The 14,249-nt window shown below is 47.9% G+C and overlaps 1 protein-coding gene across 1 annotated transcript in view; it reads right to left on the reverse strand.

Annotated features, from left to right (window-relative positions):
• LOC146829955 (GTPase IMAP family member 8-like) overlaps positions 1 to 14,249 on the reverse strand; it is a 126,367-nt gene that overhangs the window by 16,117 nt on the left and 96,001 nt on the right. Inside the window, exon 4 of the mRNA XM_085603994.1 lies at positions 2,645 to 3,268. Coding sequence (XP_085460120.1) covers positions 2,645 to 3,268 — 624 coding nt within the window. The remainder of the gene's footprint in view (positions 1 to 2,644; positions 3,269 to 14,249) is intronic.

Consider the following 14,249-nt stretch of genomic DNA (forward strand, 5'->3'; position numbering starts at 1 on the left):
AATACACCTTACAGTCAGGAAAGCCCTTGCAGGCAAACCTTTAAAACACGGCTTACCTACACAAGGTGCTACAGCAGTCTTTGTCATTGAAGCACACGAGGCATATCAGACAGAAGCTCTCTTGGGCCCTGGGGACCTCAACCCCAGGGCCTAATTTATTTAAAAAGCTCCCCATGCCGGCATCGGCCCCTTGGCCCACACACACTCTCCTGGGCAGAGCACCCAGTGTAGTGCTGGCTGGGGAGTGGGCTGGGGTGGCAGGGTCTTTGGGGCTCCTCCTGTGGCCTCCAGTGATGCCAGCACTATGGGTGCCCAGGGTGGGCACTGAAGTACCCGTAGAGCAGTTAAAGAGTCGCCAGCTCCTACAAGGGGAGCTGGCATGGGCCTTGGGGGTCCTGAGACTCCCTTAGAGGCCCTAAACAAGAGAAATGTTGTGGGGTACCCCGGGTGAGCAATGGGACACCCCCAGTTGCCGGCTCCTGTGCGGACCATGGGCCACTTGGAGGGAGCCAGAGGAGCCACGTGGCCCAATCCAATAATAAAAGATCTGGGTGTCTGGGTTGAACACCGGTAAACCCCAAAACATAAAAATAAATGAGCTGCTCGGCCCGTTCATTTATTATTCACTGCTCAGGAATGGAACGCCCCGTAATGCCCTATCAAGTTTAATTTATCTCGGTTGACTCTCTAGCAAGGGTAGGGGCACCAACAAGTATTTTTTTAATGCTGTGCAGTTCTGCAGTGACTGCATCAGTCCCGCAGCAACATTAAAAACACGGTATGTCTCCTGGGTCATTAAATCCCCAGCAGAACTTACCATATGTTTTAAAGCACTCCCAGCAGGAGCTCTGTGCCAAAGAAGATATGAGGCCTGGGGTTGGCGTCAGTCACAGCAATCAGATATTACTTTATTTTTTTTTAAACCTAGAAGATCACTGAAAAAAACGAAGTTTAAAGTGTTGCTATAGTTAGGTATGGGAATAGTATCTTATTTTGCAATGAAAAAAACTTAGAAATTCACAGAAAAATGTTTACTATGTTTGATTTTTGTGTCTTTACCCTCTCCATTTTAACTTTCTGCTTAAGATTTTCTTTTCGGAACATAAAGGCCTTGATTATGAGTTGGTATTTACTTGGTGAACGACAAAATTGCCATTACCATGTTGTAAATCTGCCCCAGCACGACTCAGTCATGAACTATCCCTCAAGAAATGGTGAATTACAGTGTGGGACCAACGTCTTAAATTATAAACCCACATGGAATCCACGATTACAGAGAGGTTTCGTGCAAACATTTACCACATGCTCTGTACATTTCTGGTAGTGCCGCTGGCTGGGGTGATGAGGGAGGGAAGTAGGGGTGCTTATTTCTGACATCTTCCTCTCTGTCAGAAAAAAAGACAACGAGAGAAGCTTGGCTGTTATTGCAACCGAAGACCTCGTGTGATTTGTCTGGGTGGAATTATCTGTCAGAATAAGAGGGAGAAGAAGGTTCAGGCTAGGTTCGTCCTCCTATATCATTAAAGTACACTCAATTGATCCATAGGTAATGGATCATGAGAAACGAGCCTAAGTCAACAGACAGTGGGTTCACCAAATTGGTGAGCCTCAACAATTTAGAAAAGAAAAATGCTTTTCTAGAGTCCCCTCACTCACCCAGGGTTGAACTGTCTGTTGACTTAGGCTAGTTTCTCATGATCCATTATCTATGGATCAATTGAGTGTACTGGGTGGAATTATCACCTAAATAAATCAGGTTTTCAGTTCCAATACAAAAATAAATCAGGTTGTGAGGCTGACCCACTCGCAGTCAGGATGAGTGGTACTACATGCAGAAAGTTCCTTCCATTAACTCATAATCAGGGTCAAAGCCTTTGGGATAACTTGGCCCTGCATGATAGATGATGTTTTCCCTAAGTTAGTGACATGTTCAATCAACCTTGAAAGGATGAAAGCCAGAGTAAACCAGCAGGGATTTGAGCCTGTGGCCATGAAGTCAAACACACATCCCTGGAGGGATTCATTGGTCCACTCAACGGGTAGGCACACTCTCTGCAATGTCTCTGGTGTCTTCTACATGGTTTCCAGATGGTTTCCTCTTATGACTGATCCGTCATAAATGAGTGAATGTCAGGTTTAAAGAAAGAAGTAAGTTCGGCTCTTCATAAGCTTCTGAGCACAGTGAAGAGCGCATTCAGTTCAAACTCCTCCCCACCCCCATATGTGGGAGTAAATATTAATTCATAATAATTCAGGGTTTGACATAAGTGCGTGTGGTTTAAAAAACACAAGACATTATAAAAGAAGATAACTGAAGTCATTTCAAGTTGCACCTTGAATCCCCTCTGCAACTCTCTCACTGATGGCTCAGAGAGCTGGAAGGAATCACTCATTTCAGTGAGTGAAATCCTGAGGCACCCTCAGTCACCAGGGCCTGTCCTCCAAGCTGTGACTGGGGCAGCTGGAAGTCTGTCTGGACTCTTTCCTGTCCCTCCCAGGCTCACTCACCGAACATGTTCTATCATTTGTTACTGTTTTGTAAACAATATATAAGTAATCACATGGACCCATGCGTCTTTGAAGGGGGGGGGGGGGGTCCTGTGTTTGTTGGAGGTGTTGCCTAGAGTTGATGTTGTCTCCTTACCTTCCTGGTGCTGGTAAAAGCTTCCTCCATTCTCTTTTTTCATGCGCTCTATTTCTTCCACCAGTTCTCTGCGCTCCTTCTCTTGTTCCCCTCCAGTCGCTGTGTTCTTGACAGCACAGTAGCGCCCTCTACAATATCCAATGAACTCTTTTAGTTTTCCATCATCTTTTGCTATAAATGTTGCTATTGGATGATTTCCCAAGTCCTCTTTTCTTGTGAACACCACCATCATGTACTTTGCTGCTTCTTGCCCAAACAGCCCTTGGAGTATTCTGACAGCCTCGGCTTCTTCTTGAGTGAACCGTCCCACCCTCACCACAAAGAGGATGGCATGGGGCCCCGGGGGGCACACCCCAAGTGCCCGAGCAATATCTCTCTTGATTTCTGCCTCAGGGCGTTTTGTATCAAACAGTCCCGGTGTGTCCACCACAGAGATGTGTGTCCGGTTGTATATACAGCACTCCTTCTGGCTCTTTGTGGTCACTGACTCTGCTGCGCATCTGGTCACAAACACCTCTCTGCCCAGGATGGTGTTCCCGGTGGCGCTCTTCCCAGCCCCGGTTTTACCCACAAGGATTATCCGAAGCTCATTCATCGTAGATTTATGATCAAAACCCGCGGGGTCTACAAGGAAACAAAACACAGATATTCAGGAAAGAGAAGCAACATTATATATAAACAAGCATTTGCAATGCAATCGGTCTCGCCTTTGGGGCCTTATATGTATTTAGCTATGCAGCACATTAGCCTGGGATCTGAAACATCTACTGTTCTTTAGCCCCTTCGCCGCGGCGCGAATTCCGCCGGGGCGCTGGGGGGTTTCCCGGTGAGCGCGGCGCCGCCATGCTCATGACGGAACCACACCGTCATGAGTCACGGGCGAGCTGTGCTCATGACGGAGTGGTTCCGTCACGGCGCCGGCCACTTACGTTGGACGCCCGCACAGGCGGGGAAAAGGCGCCGCGTGGGCGGAGCGGCCGCCAACGGCCGCAGCATGACGGAACCACTCCGTCATGAGCACAGCGCGACCGTGGCTCATGACGGAGTGGTTCCGTCATCAGCAGGGAAGGGGTTAATATGGAGGGAAAGTGAGCACCAAACTGCGTGACACTCCAGGTAGGGGAACATACCTGGAAATACATCACTAGTGGGGAGGGGATGTGGTCCGTCTACTAAACTGCTGACTTTGGTGCTGGAAACCAGGGTTCGAGCCTCGGGGTTGCGTCCACATCCTGTGATTGTGGGCACATCACTTCATCTCCCCGTTCCTGAATGTGTAATGTAAATGCGGTGCTCGTGTAAAGCGCTCCGATACCTTCGGATCGAGTTTGCGCTATATAAATATGCAACAAAAAAACAAAAAAAAAGGTAAATCTCCCACCGCGTGGTGCTATTTACATTTATAAACATTACCCTTTCCAGCCCCCACCTCAACTAAACCACACGCAGAAAGAGGGAAAAAAAGTGATGCAATTTATTCTGGCAGCTTGTTGTTTCACTCAACGCCATTAACTGGACCTTCAAACATGCAGATTTCTGATGGAAGAGGGAAGCTGACCCACTGAGCACAATGGAAATTAACACAATATTTGCAACCGTGGGATCCTACGCACCCAATAATATTTCAGATTAATCGCTTTTACTCTTTTTACCATTTTCTGTGAAATTACAATTAGACGAAAATGGCCCAAAAATCCAGAGGGAAATAATAGGAAACATTTCCGCTTCACTGAATGAACTCCTGTGACCCTCTCTCTCACCCCCACCCATCCCACCCCTGTAATACCGGCACACCCCATGTTCCTCCATATTTTCTCAATCTCCAGCCCTAAAACCGGACCTAGCCTGTACCAGCAAATTACAAAGCTTGGTCTGATCACCTCTCCCAGATCAAACTAGCATGTGCACAGCTAAACTTTGAAACAATGGCAGTGCAAACACACACTTACATTTCACACATGCAAGTAGTGGTGCTTGTAGGAATCCTCACTGCAAATGTGTTTAACATACAACCTTGCAGATGCAATGCAAAATGTACACTTTTTGAAAATCCTTACACAAAACTGCTCCTACTAAGGGGCCGATTCCGATCCTGGAAAAAGGCTGTACGAATCGTTGTATGGAGCGTTTTCTCCGTACGACTCGTACCCTGTAAACTTTTCTTACAACCTAGGAAGTACGATTCGTTCAGAAAGCCTTTTTCCGTACGAATCGTACAAAAGACCATACGGGTAAAAAAAACCAACGATTCTGATCCGGAACAGCTTGTACGCGACGTCCGGACATATTTAAGCAGAGGTTTATGGCCCAGCAAGTACGATTCGTCCCTACGGCACTCCGTACGGCTCTTTTCTTACGTGAGCCAAACACAGCCGGAAAAGCAGAGTCCTACGCGAACCGCTACGCAACGGAGCCCCGGTACGCGATGTACACGCCATGAACCCCATCGTACTTGTCATCCCGGTCCTCTTGGCCTACGACCTGGTGCACCGGACCCGACGCACACGCCGCAGAAGGTGAGAACAACACCCAGAGGCCAGGGTGGGGGTGAGGGGCAGGAAACATACCCCATACCCAAAGCCAAACCTATAATATGGAGCCCATAGGGTCTGGTCACTTGGGGGGCGTGTCCAGCAACCCCTGCATACCGCAACAACGGAAGTGGACGTGTACGGTGCATTGCACAGGTACCCCTACGGCACCAGCAGAATAGTGATATGGACCATACACACGCAGTGAATGCGTGGGTACGGTGCGTTGCACACGTTCTCCTACGGCACCAGTAGAACAGTGATACGGACCGTACACACGCAATGAATGTGTGGGTACGGTGCATTGCACACGTACTCCTACAGCACCAGTAGAACAGTGATACGGACCGTACACACGCAATGAATGCGTGGGTACGGTGCATTTCACACGTACTCCTATGACACCAGTAGAACAGTGATACGGACCATACACACGCAATGAATGCGTGGTTACGGTGCGTTGCACACGTACCCCATTACGGCACAAGTACATTTGGGCTACGAGGCGTACACACGCCAGGAATGTGGGCTTACGGACTGGCCCTGCATGTTACCTTCATATTGGTGTGTGTGTAGGTCCAGGCCAGCAGTGCACTGCTCCAAGGGGGTGGGTGCAGAGGATTCCCAGCAGTGGCCAGCCATATGGGGGTGGCTGCAGATCAATACCAGCAGTGGACACACATATATGGGTGGGTGCAGAGGACTCCTAGCAGTGGACAGAGATATGGGGGTGGGTGCAGAGGACTCCTAGCAGTGGACAGAGATATGGGGGTGGGTGCATATGACTACCAGCAGTGGCCTGCAATATGAGGGGTGGGTGCAGAGGACTCCTAGCAGAGACAGAGATATGCTGGTGGGTGCATATGACTACCAGCAGTGGCCTGCAATATGAGGGGTGGGTGCAGAGGACTTCCAGCAGTGGACAGAGACATGGGTGTTGGTGCAGAGGGCTCCCAGCAGTGGACAGAGATATGGGGGTGGGTGCAGAGGACTCCCAGCAGTGGACAGAGATATGGGGGTGGGTGCATATGACTACCAGCAGTGGCCTGCAATATGAGGGGTGGGTGCAGAGGACTTCCAGCAGTGGAAAGAGACATGGGGGCTGGTGCTGAGGACTCCCAGCAGTGGACAGAGATATGGGGGTGGGTGCAGAGGACTCCCAGCAGTGAACAGAGATATGGGGGTGGGTGCATATGACTACCAGCAGTGGCCTGCAATATGAGGGGTGGGTGCATATGACTACCAGCAGTGGACATAGACATGGGGGTGGGTGCAGAGGATTCCCAGCAGTGGACAGAGATATGGGGGTGGGTGCAGAGGACTCCCAGCAGTGGACATAGGCATGGGGGTGGGTGCAGAGGACTCCCAGCAGTGGACAGAGATATGGGGGTGGGTGCATATGACTACCAGCAGTGGCCTGCAATATGAGGGGTGGGTGCAGAGGACTCCCAGCAGTGGACAGAGACATGGGTGTGGGTGCAGAAGACTCCCAGCAGTGGACAGAGACATGAGGGGTGGGTGCAGAGGACGCCCAGCAGTGGACAGAGACATGGGGGTGGGTGCAGAGGACTCCCAGCAGTGGACAGAGATATGGGGGTGGGTGCAGAGGACTCCCAGCAGTGGACAGAGACATGGGGTGGGTGCAGAGGACTCCCAGCAGTGGACAGAGATATGGGGGTGGGTGCATATGACTACCAGCACTGGCCTGCAATATGAGGGGTGGGTGCAGAGGACTTCCAGCAGTGGACAGAGATATGGGGGTGGGTGCAGAGGACTCCCAGCAGTGGACAGAGATATTGGGGTGGGTGCAGAGGACTCCCAGAAGTGGACAGAGACATGGGGGTGGGTGCAGAGGACTCCCAGCAGTGGACAGAGATATGGGGGTGGGTGCATATGACGACCAGCAGTGGCCTGCAATATGAGGGGTGGATGCAGAGGACTCCCAGCAGTAGACAGAGATATGGGGGTGGGTGCAGAGGACTCCCAGCAGTGGACAGAGATATGGGGGTGGGTGCATATGACTACCAGCAGTGGCCTGCAATATGAGGGGTGGGTGCAGAGGACTTCCAGCAGTGGACAGAGACATGGGGGTGGGTGCAGAGGACTCCCAGCAGTGGACAGAGACATGAGGGGTGGGTGCAGAGGACTCCCAGCAGCAGACAGAGACATGGGGGTGGGTGCAGAGGACTCCCAGCAGTGGACAGAGATATGGGGGTGGGTGCAGAGGACTCCCAGCAGTGGACAGAGACATGGGGGTGGGTGCAGAGGACTCCCAGCAGTAGACAGAGATATGGGGGTGGGTGCATATGACTACCAGCAGTGGCCGCAATATGAGGGGTGGGTTCAGAGGACTCCCAGCAGTGGACAGAGATATGGGGGTGGGTGCATATAACTACTAGCAGTGGCCTGCAAAATGAGGGGTGGGTGCAGAGGACTCCCAGCAGAGGACAGAGACATGGGGGTGGGTGCATTTGACTACCAGCAGTGGCCTGCAATATGAGGGGTGGGTGCACTGGACTCCCAGCAGTGGACAGAGACATGGGGATGGGCGCAGAGGACTCCCAGCAGTGGACAGAGATATGGGGGGTGTGTACATCACTATCAGATGACCTGTGGAAATATGGATTTTTCTGATCAGTTATGTCCCCTATCTTAGACCCCAACGTTTCCATGTATATGTTACAAGTACATGTATGTTCTCTTCAGTTCCAGTTATGAAGACGCAAACACATGTGCGTCCACCGTCAACATGTCCTCTTTCAGATCCGCCATAAATGGGCCGGATATTCGATTCCTAAGTACGAAAGGCCACCGACTTTATATGGCTCAGTTACTCCATTTTGCAGTTCAGGCGAGTAGGCCCTGAATGCTACCATCAAGCCTTTCCCTGCTTTCTACCTCTGACAGCTCCAGTCTGAGCTCGCATCTGTATCCATGAACTTTGTCCTACTCCCTGCGCGGCTAACGGTGCCTGACTCGGCCTGTCTGCCTGCCTGCCAAAAACTGTATTTCACCTTCAAGATTATCTGCTCCGCTCCTCATCCAATGCATTCCTGTCTAGGAGTTTAAGTAAACATTTCTTCCAGCTACTGAGCAAAAGGCCCGGCTTCTCTGTCTTCATGCAAGTAATTCATGGCCCTGTTACCATGGAAGATTTCTGCCCCTCGCATCTCATGTAGACACTTAGACGCTTGTACACGCACTCATAGTCAGTATAGAATAGATTTTGTTCGAGAGACCTTTCCTTGTGGATAACATAGTTCTTTAAACATAGGATGTTAGATATGATTTGGGATTAGGTTGACTTGACCCCCCAGACTTTTTGTCTCCACATATAGAGCTAAATGTCAAGTCCCCTTCACCCCCTAGTTGCACGTCAATCACACGTCATGCTGCTGCGCGCGCATTTCTGCCAAGTATTTCTGCTGACATTGCGAAATCCTTTCATGGAACCACCCATTGTGACATCATACCTAATGACGTTTTTTGTTACGCCCAGTTACGCCTATTTTAGTTACGCATGTATGGTTTTATCTCTGTTATCAATTGTTACGCCTCCTGCATCTGTTTCGCTGTAATGCCTTTTCTATAAAAATGATTACTTGTCAATAATGTATTGCTCTTCACTTCCTGAACCTCCGTGGTGATGGAATATGAAGTCCACAATTCGAATTGTTCTTGGAATAAAGCCCTTTCCGAACCTCTAATACCACGGATTCTGCCTCTTATTTTACTGAGCTATTTTTAATAACTTTCCGCATCAAATTAAGTACCGGTAATTAAATTATTTACCACATGATTGGCGCCCGAATAGGGACACTTTCTCATCTCACGCGCCGGAGGTGCGTTGCAGGCCCGGTCTCCTGCCACAGCTGGACGGACAACAACGCGTACCAGCAGGATTTCCTGTATCTCCCTCCGGTCAAGCGGGGGCGACTGAGGCTGCGATCAACACCCAGACGAGGCGGTGAGAAGTGCGAAGTATCCCGACCAGAGCCTAGCTGAGAGAGCAAGATCCGAGGTATACAGAGGCCCACCAGGTCCCGAAGTTCCGAAGTTCCGAAGTTCCGAGCCGAGTCCAGTCCGGTCCAGTTCAGTTCAGTTCCGTTCCGAGGCCTTCCGTTCCGAGCTACCCGGTGAGTACCATTACCGGGGAGGCGTTCTGACGTGCACATAGGTTGTGCCGGTCAAGACGGGTTTGGGTACACAAATCCGGTCTGCACTGTTTCAGCAGTGTATCTGTACTGTTTAGCAGTATATCTAGTATGTCGAGTATGCTAAGTAACTAGTTCCCTAATGGCCATCGTTATTGTTCGTTAACTGTTAAACGCTAAATGTTAAATGTTTTAGATACGTTCTGCATATTGTGGTGTGAATGACTGTTCATTATTGTGTTTTATTGTATTAAGTGTGTTCAAAAATCAGGTATCAGATCAGTTCCCAATATGCCGCTCTTTTCGAAATTAAGACAGATCAAAACTAGAAAAGGGGTACTCGAAGAAGCTGTTCCCATTCCTCCTAGGGACACTCCAGGGTACTTCATGTATCACAAACATGGCTTAGACGCCATATTATTTCTTGATTTATGGGTAGACTACACCAAGGAATTACCAGAAAATCAGAGATGGCCCGCAGCTGGGACCTGGGATGCAGATTGCATCATGAAAGTAGAGGAAGAGTTATGGAAAAGGAAAGCTAGACAGTCACAGAAAGATGCCGTTGAGTTATGGCGTAAAGAATCCCATAGACGTACAGAAAAAGCACTCAGACAGGAAGAGAAAAGTAAGGAGAATTCAAATAAAGTCCGAGAAAATCTATTAATTGATGAAGGTGCACGAGTAAAATCAGAACAAGTAGACAGACAAAGAAATGCCCTTATGAATGGTATGTATCCACTTCTGGCCGAAGGGTTACCTAAGGCTACTCCGGAAATACCAAAAGACTTGCCACCCCCATTGTTTCCAATAAAAGTACACCCTAAAGGGCATCCCAGAACCGCAGAAGATGTTTTCCTTTCCTCTTATTTAGACGATGCAGCTCCCGAGTATGCTAACACCGCACCACATAGACCGTCTGCCGAGGGGGTTCAACGCCAAGACCCTGCGTCTGTACCTCTGCAACAACAAATTCCGACACAAGTTCCGGCAAGCACATCTGTTTCTACAGCTGTACCCACACCTATGGTTGCTATATCACGTTCAACGAATCCTTTCACGCCCAGCACCCCAGACGGTGCTACCGGAGGTACAACAAACATTTTTTCCACGCCACCCAGAATGCATAAACTTACCTTTCAAGAATTAGCACATCAACGTACGCCCAAACTCGTAACTCCCAACATGCTGAAGGAACTTCTTGTAGATTGTAGATATGACCCTGTGCCCGGCAAAGAGGACGAAATGCTCCTGGCATCATTACGTAGGAATGACTGCACATTTAGAAAATATATATCACTTTGTCCAGTCAGGGCGAGATTCTGGAAGTATTAACAGAGCCATGGAGTACCAGAAAGTGGAGATACAGGGGGAACTGTTACGTTTCCTCATAAATTGTGTGATCAGAAATCAAGACCGGCCTGGGGTAAATCCGGAAGCAATGCGAATTCTTACCACATGGAGCCGGAATATATCAGAGGGGAAACATGATAGACTATTAAGTATAGTAGCTATGTGCCGAAAGATCCGCAAAGAAATAGAACGAATACACGAAGAAAGATTAGCGGTAGACCAGCCTGAACAAAACGAGGAGGAGGAAGAATTAGAACTGCCCACAGGACAGTTAGAAACAATGGCCTATGTAGGTAGAGGAAGATCTTGTAATAATACTAGATGTTTTACTGATCCGATACGTCCGATACGTCCAGATAATAACAGGAATTTCCAAACACCTATAATAAATATAAGGTCCCCCGAACATTCGTTCCAAGCCGCTGACAAATTACTCCGAGAACGAAGGGGTTATCATATACTCGATTCTATGGACGAACAAGAATTAGCCAGGTCAGCCGTTCACTGGGTTGACAGTCCCGGAAAATATAGTGATGATACACTAGCACACACTTTTTTGAACCTCACCCCAGATGAACAGCGTTTAGCTGGGATCTACATGATTCAACAACTCCTTATATTATATAAAAGCGAACACTCCGATCCTGGTTCCTTACCTGATATATTGACTGAATTACTCACGAATAAATGGAGAGGTTCAGGTACTGAGTTAATTAGAGAAATACTAGAATCCAGAAAGCAGTACATTCTTTTTGTATGCCCAGAACATGTCTCACTGCCCATCAAGGAAAGAACGACGTATTACATGGATAGACAGAATCCCTTACGCGAAGTGCACCCAATAAAAGGTGATGACAATGAGTTTAAACGTGTATTTGTATACACGCCCATATCTAAAATAGAATTATTAGAAATGAAGAAAGTGGTACCCAGTCATGACAAAGACCCAGCGGGTTTCCACCGGGAAATTAAAGACATGTTGCTCATGGGAGAATATACCTATCCCGACATTATGAAAATATTAAAGGTATTAATGCCTGCGGGCATTTACGAAAAACTCAAAGAAAAAGATTGGGAGGTGGGAGACCAAAAGATAGATTGGACAGCATTAGAAAACGAAGAAAGAGCTCGAGGTCCAGGTTCAGGGCTTGGTGAAAAGACTAAAATACTACCAGGTTTACTAGTGCAGGTACTGCCACGTTTATTAACTACGAAAAAGGAAGATTGGGGTGCAATCTCAGCCTGTAAACAAAAGCAAGATGAAGACACTAGTGATTTCTATGCCCGATTCGAAAAATGTTTTGGTATAAATAGTGGAATAAAAGCAAGTAGCGAATCGTATCCACATCTGTTTGTGACAAAATTAGTTGAAAATTCCCTGCCCCAAGTGAAGAATAGAGTATTGAAATTTGAGAGTACCTGGCAAGGTAACACCCCGTCACAAATGTTACAAATGCTACAGTACCATCACAATAGAATTAGGGAGGAACAAGAACATGAACAAAGACGCATGAAAGACACGAAAATGAAAATGCTAGTCTCCCAGACAGTTCCAGCTGACGGTCATAAAAAGGGTATGACACAGTCCAGTGATTCAGCAGGTTCTGTAAAAGGGACATGCAACTACTGTAAACAGCCAGGTCATTATATACACGATTGTCCAGTCTTGAAACATAATATCGCCACAGGTAAAACACAGGAAAGACCACGGCCACCTAGACAGGATCAGAACCAACAAGGAGCCCCGCAGCATGCACAGTCCATGCCAGCTCCGCAACAGTCTATGCCAGCTCCACCACCGCAGCCTATTGCTGCCACACAAACAACGACACGACAGATGTACCAGACCGCACAGTATGACTATCCTGATTATCAACGATACTCATGAAACAGCCTAGAGAGGGAAGTTGACTTACCCCTTATCGAGGTCCCTGTAGATCAAGAAGGACCTTATGTACACAGTGAACTATTAGGACAAGATAGAAAGTTTTTACTTGATACAGGGGCAAGTCGAACAACCATAAAACGTAGTGAAGTTCCAGGGGCACCCCTCTCAGGCTCACAGAATATTTCCCTTGGCTTTTCAGGAAAACCTATCATTAATGAAGTATCACAGCCTCTTCCACTTACGATTGGTCCCTTGACACGAACTACAGATTTATTGCTTACTAAATCATGTCCAGAAAACCTGTTAGGTATAAAAACATTGAAAGCCCTAGGAGCTATAACATGTTGTTCTCCGGAAGGAGTAAGATTGTTTTTACGTGATTTCAAAGGGCACTATGTGTCCCGAGACATGGATCACCGACTGCAGACTTTACCCACACATTTATGGGCACAAGGCCCTACAGATGTTGGTTGCATGAACATTACGCCATATCGAGTCACACTAAAGACAGGAGTGGTACTACCACGAATACGACAATACAAGTTACCGCCAGATGCTGTAGTGGCTTTACTGCAAATCATTGACGAGCTTATTGCCCAAGGAGTGGTTGTGGAAACAGACTCCAATGTATGTAATTCCCCGATAATTCCGATTCTTAAACGAACTGATCCAAAGGCCCCGCCAGTATATCGATTAGTTATTGATCTGCGCGAACTAAACAAATGCATTGTGCCACAATTCCCTGTGGTCCCAGACATCTCGTCATTACTGACAGCCATTGATTCCAAAGCAACGTTCTTTACTGTAATTGATCTCAAGAATGCCTTTTTCAGCGTCCCAATAGATCCGGAAAGCCAATACTTGTTCGGATTCAGTTTAAATGGACGAAGTTTTAAATTCACACGCGCACCTCAAGGATTTACAGAAAGCCCCAGCATCTATAGCCAAGCACTGAAACGAGAACTTGACAGTATACACATGCCAGTCAACACTGCACTGCTTCAATATGTCGATGATCTGCTGATCACCGCCCGGAGCGAACCTGAATGTGAAAAAGCATCACTGACGGTTTTACAATTTCTGGCCGAAAAGGGGCACAAGGTGTCCCCTTCTAAGCTGCAATTCTGTGTCCAGCGAGTTGTTTACCTTGGACACTCGCTGTCCAAGGAGGGAAGGCAGCTTACACCTGATCGCATTCAGTTAATTGCTAACATGCCAATACCGAAGACACAAAAGGAGGTGCGGGCTTTTATAGGCCTCACTTCATATTGTAGGCAGTGGATCCCTCAACATGCATTTTTAGCAAAACCACTCATTCAGTTGACAACACAGGAGGCGGCCACATCGACTGTCCTCCCTTGGACTCAGGAACACACACAAGCCTTTGAAAGTTTAAAGACAGCTTTATGTCAAGCACCTGTTTTAGCGACACCATGTTATAATAAACATTTTACGCTCTTTGTTACAGAACGCGAAGGTACTGCCTTGTCAGTACTCACTCAGGAACAAGCAGGATCACACAAACCATGTGCCTATTTTTCCAGTACATTAGATCCCGTAGCTCAGGCTTTGCCTGCGTGCCTGAAATCAGTGGCAGCGACAGCTTTAGCAATCAGACAAAGCGATGCCATAGTATTAGGACATCAATTGACAGTACAAGTACCACACGCAGTAGAGGT

Source organism: Triturus cristatus, chromosome 5_1 (genome assembly GCF_964204655.1).
Source record: "Triturus cristatus chromosome 5_1, aTriCri1.1, whole genome shotgun sequence".
NCBI classification, from domain to species: Eukaryota; Metazoa; Chordata; class Amphibia; order Caudata; family Salamandridae; genus Triturus; species Triturus cristatus.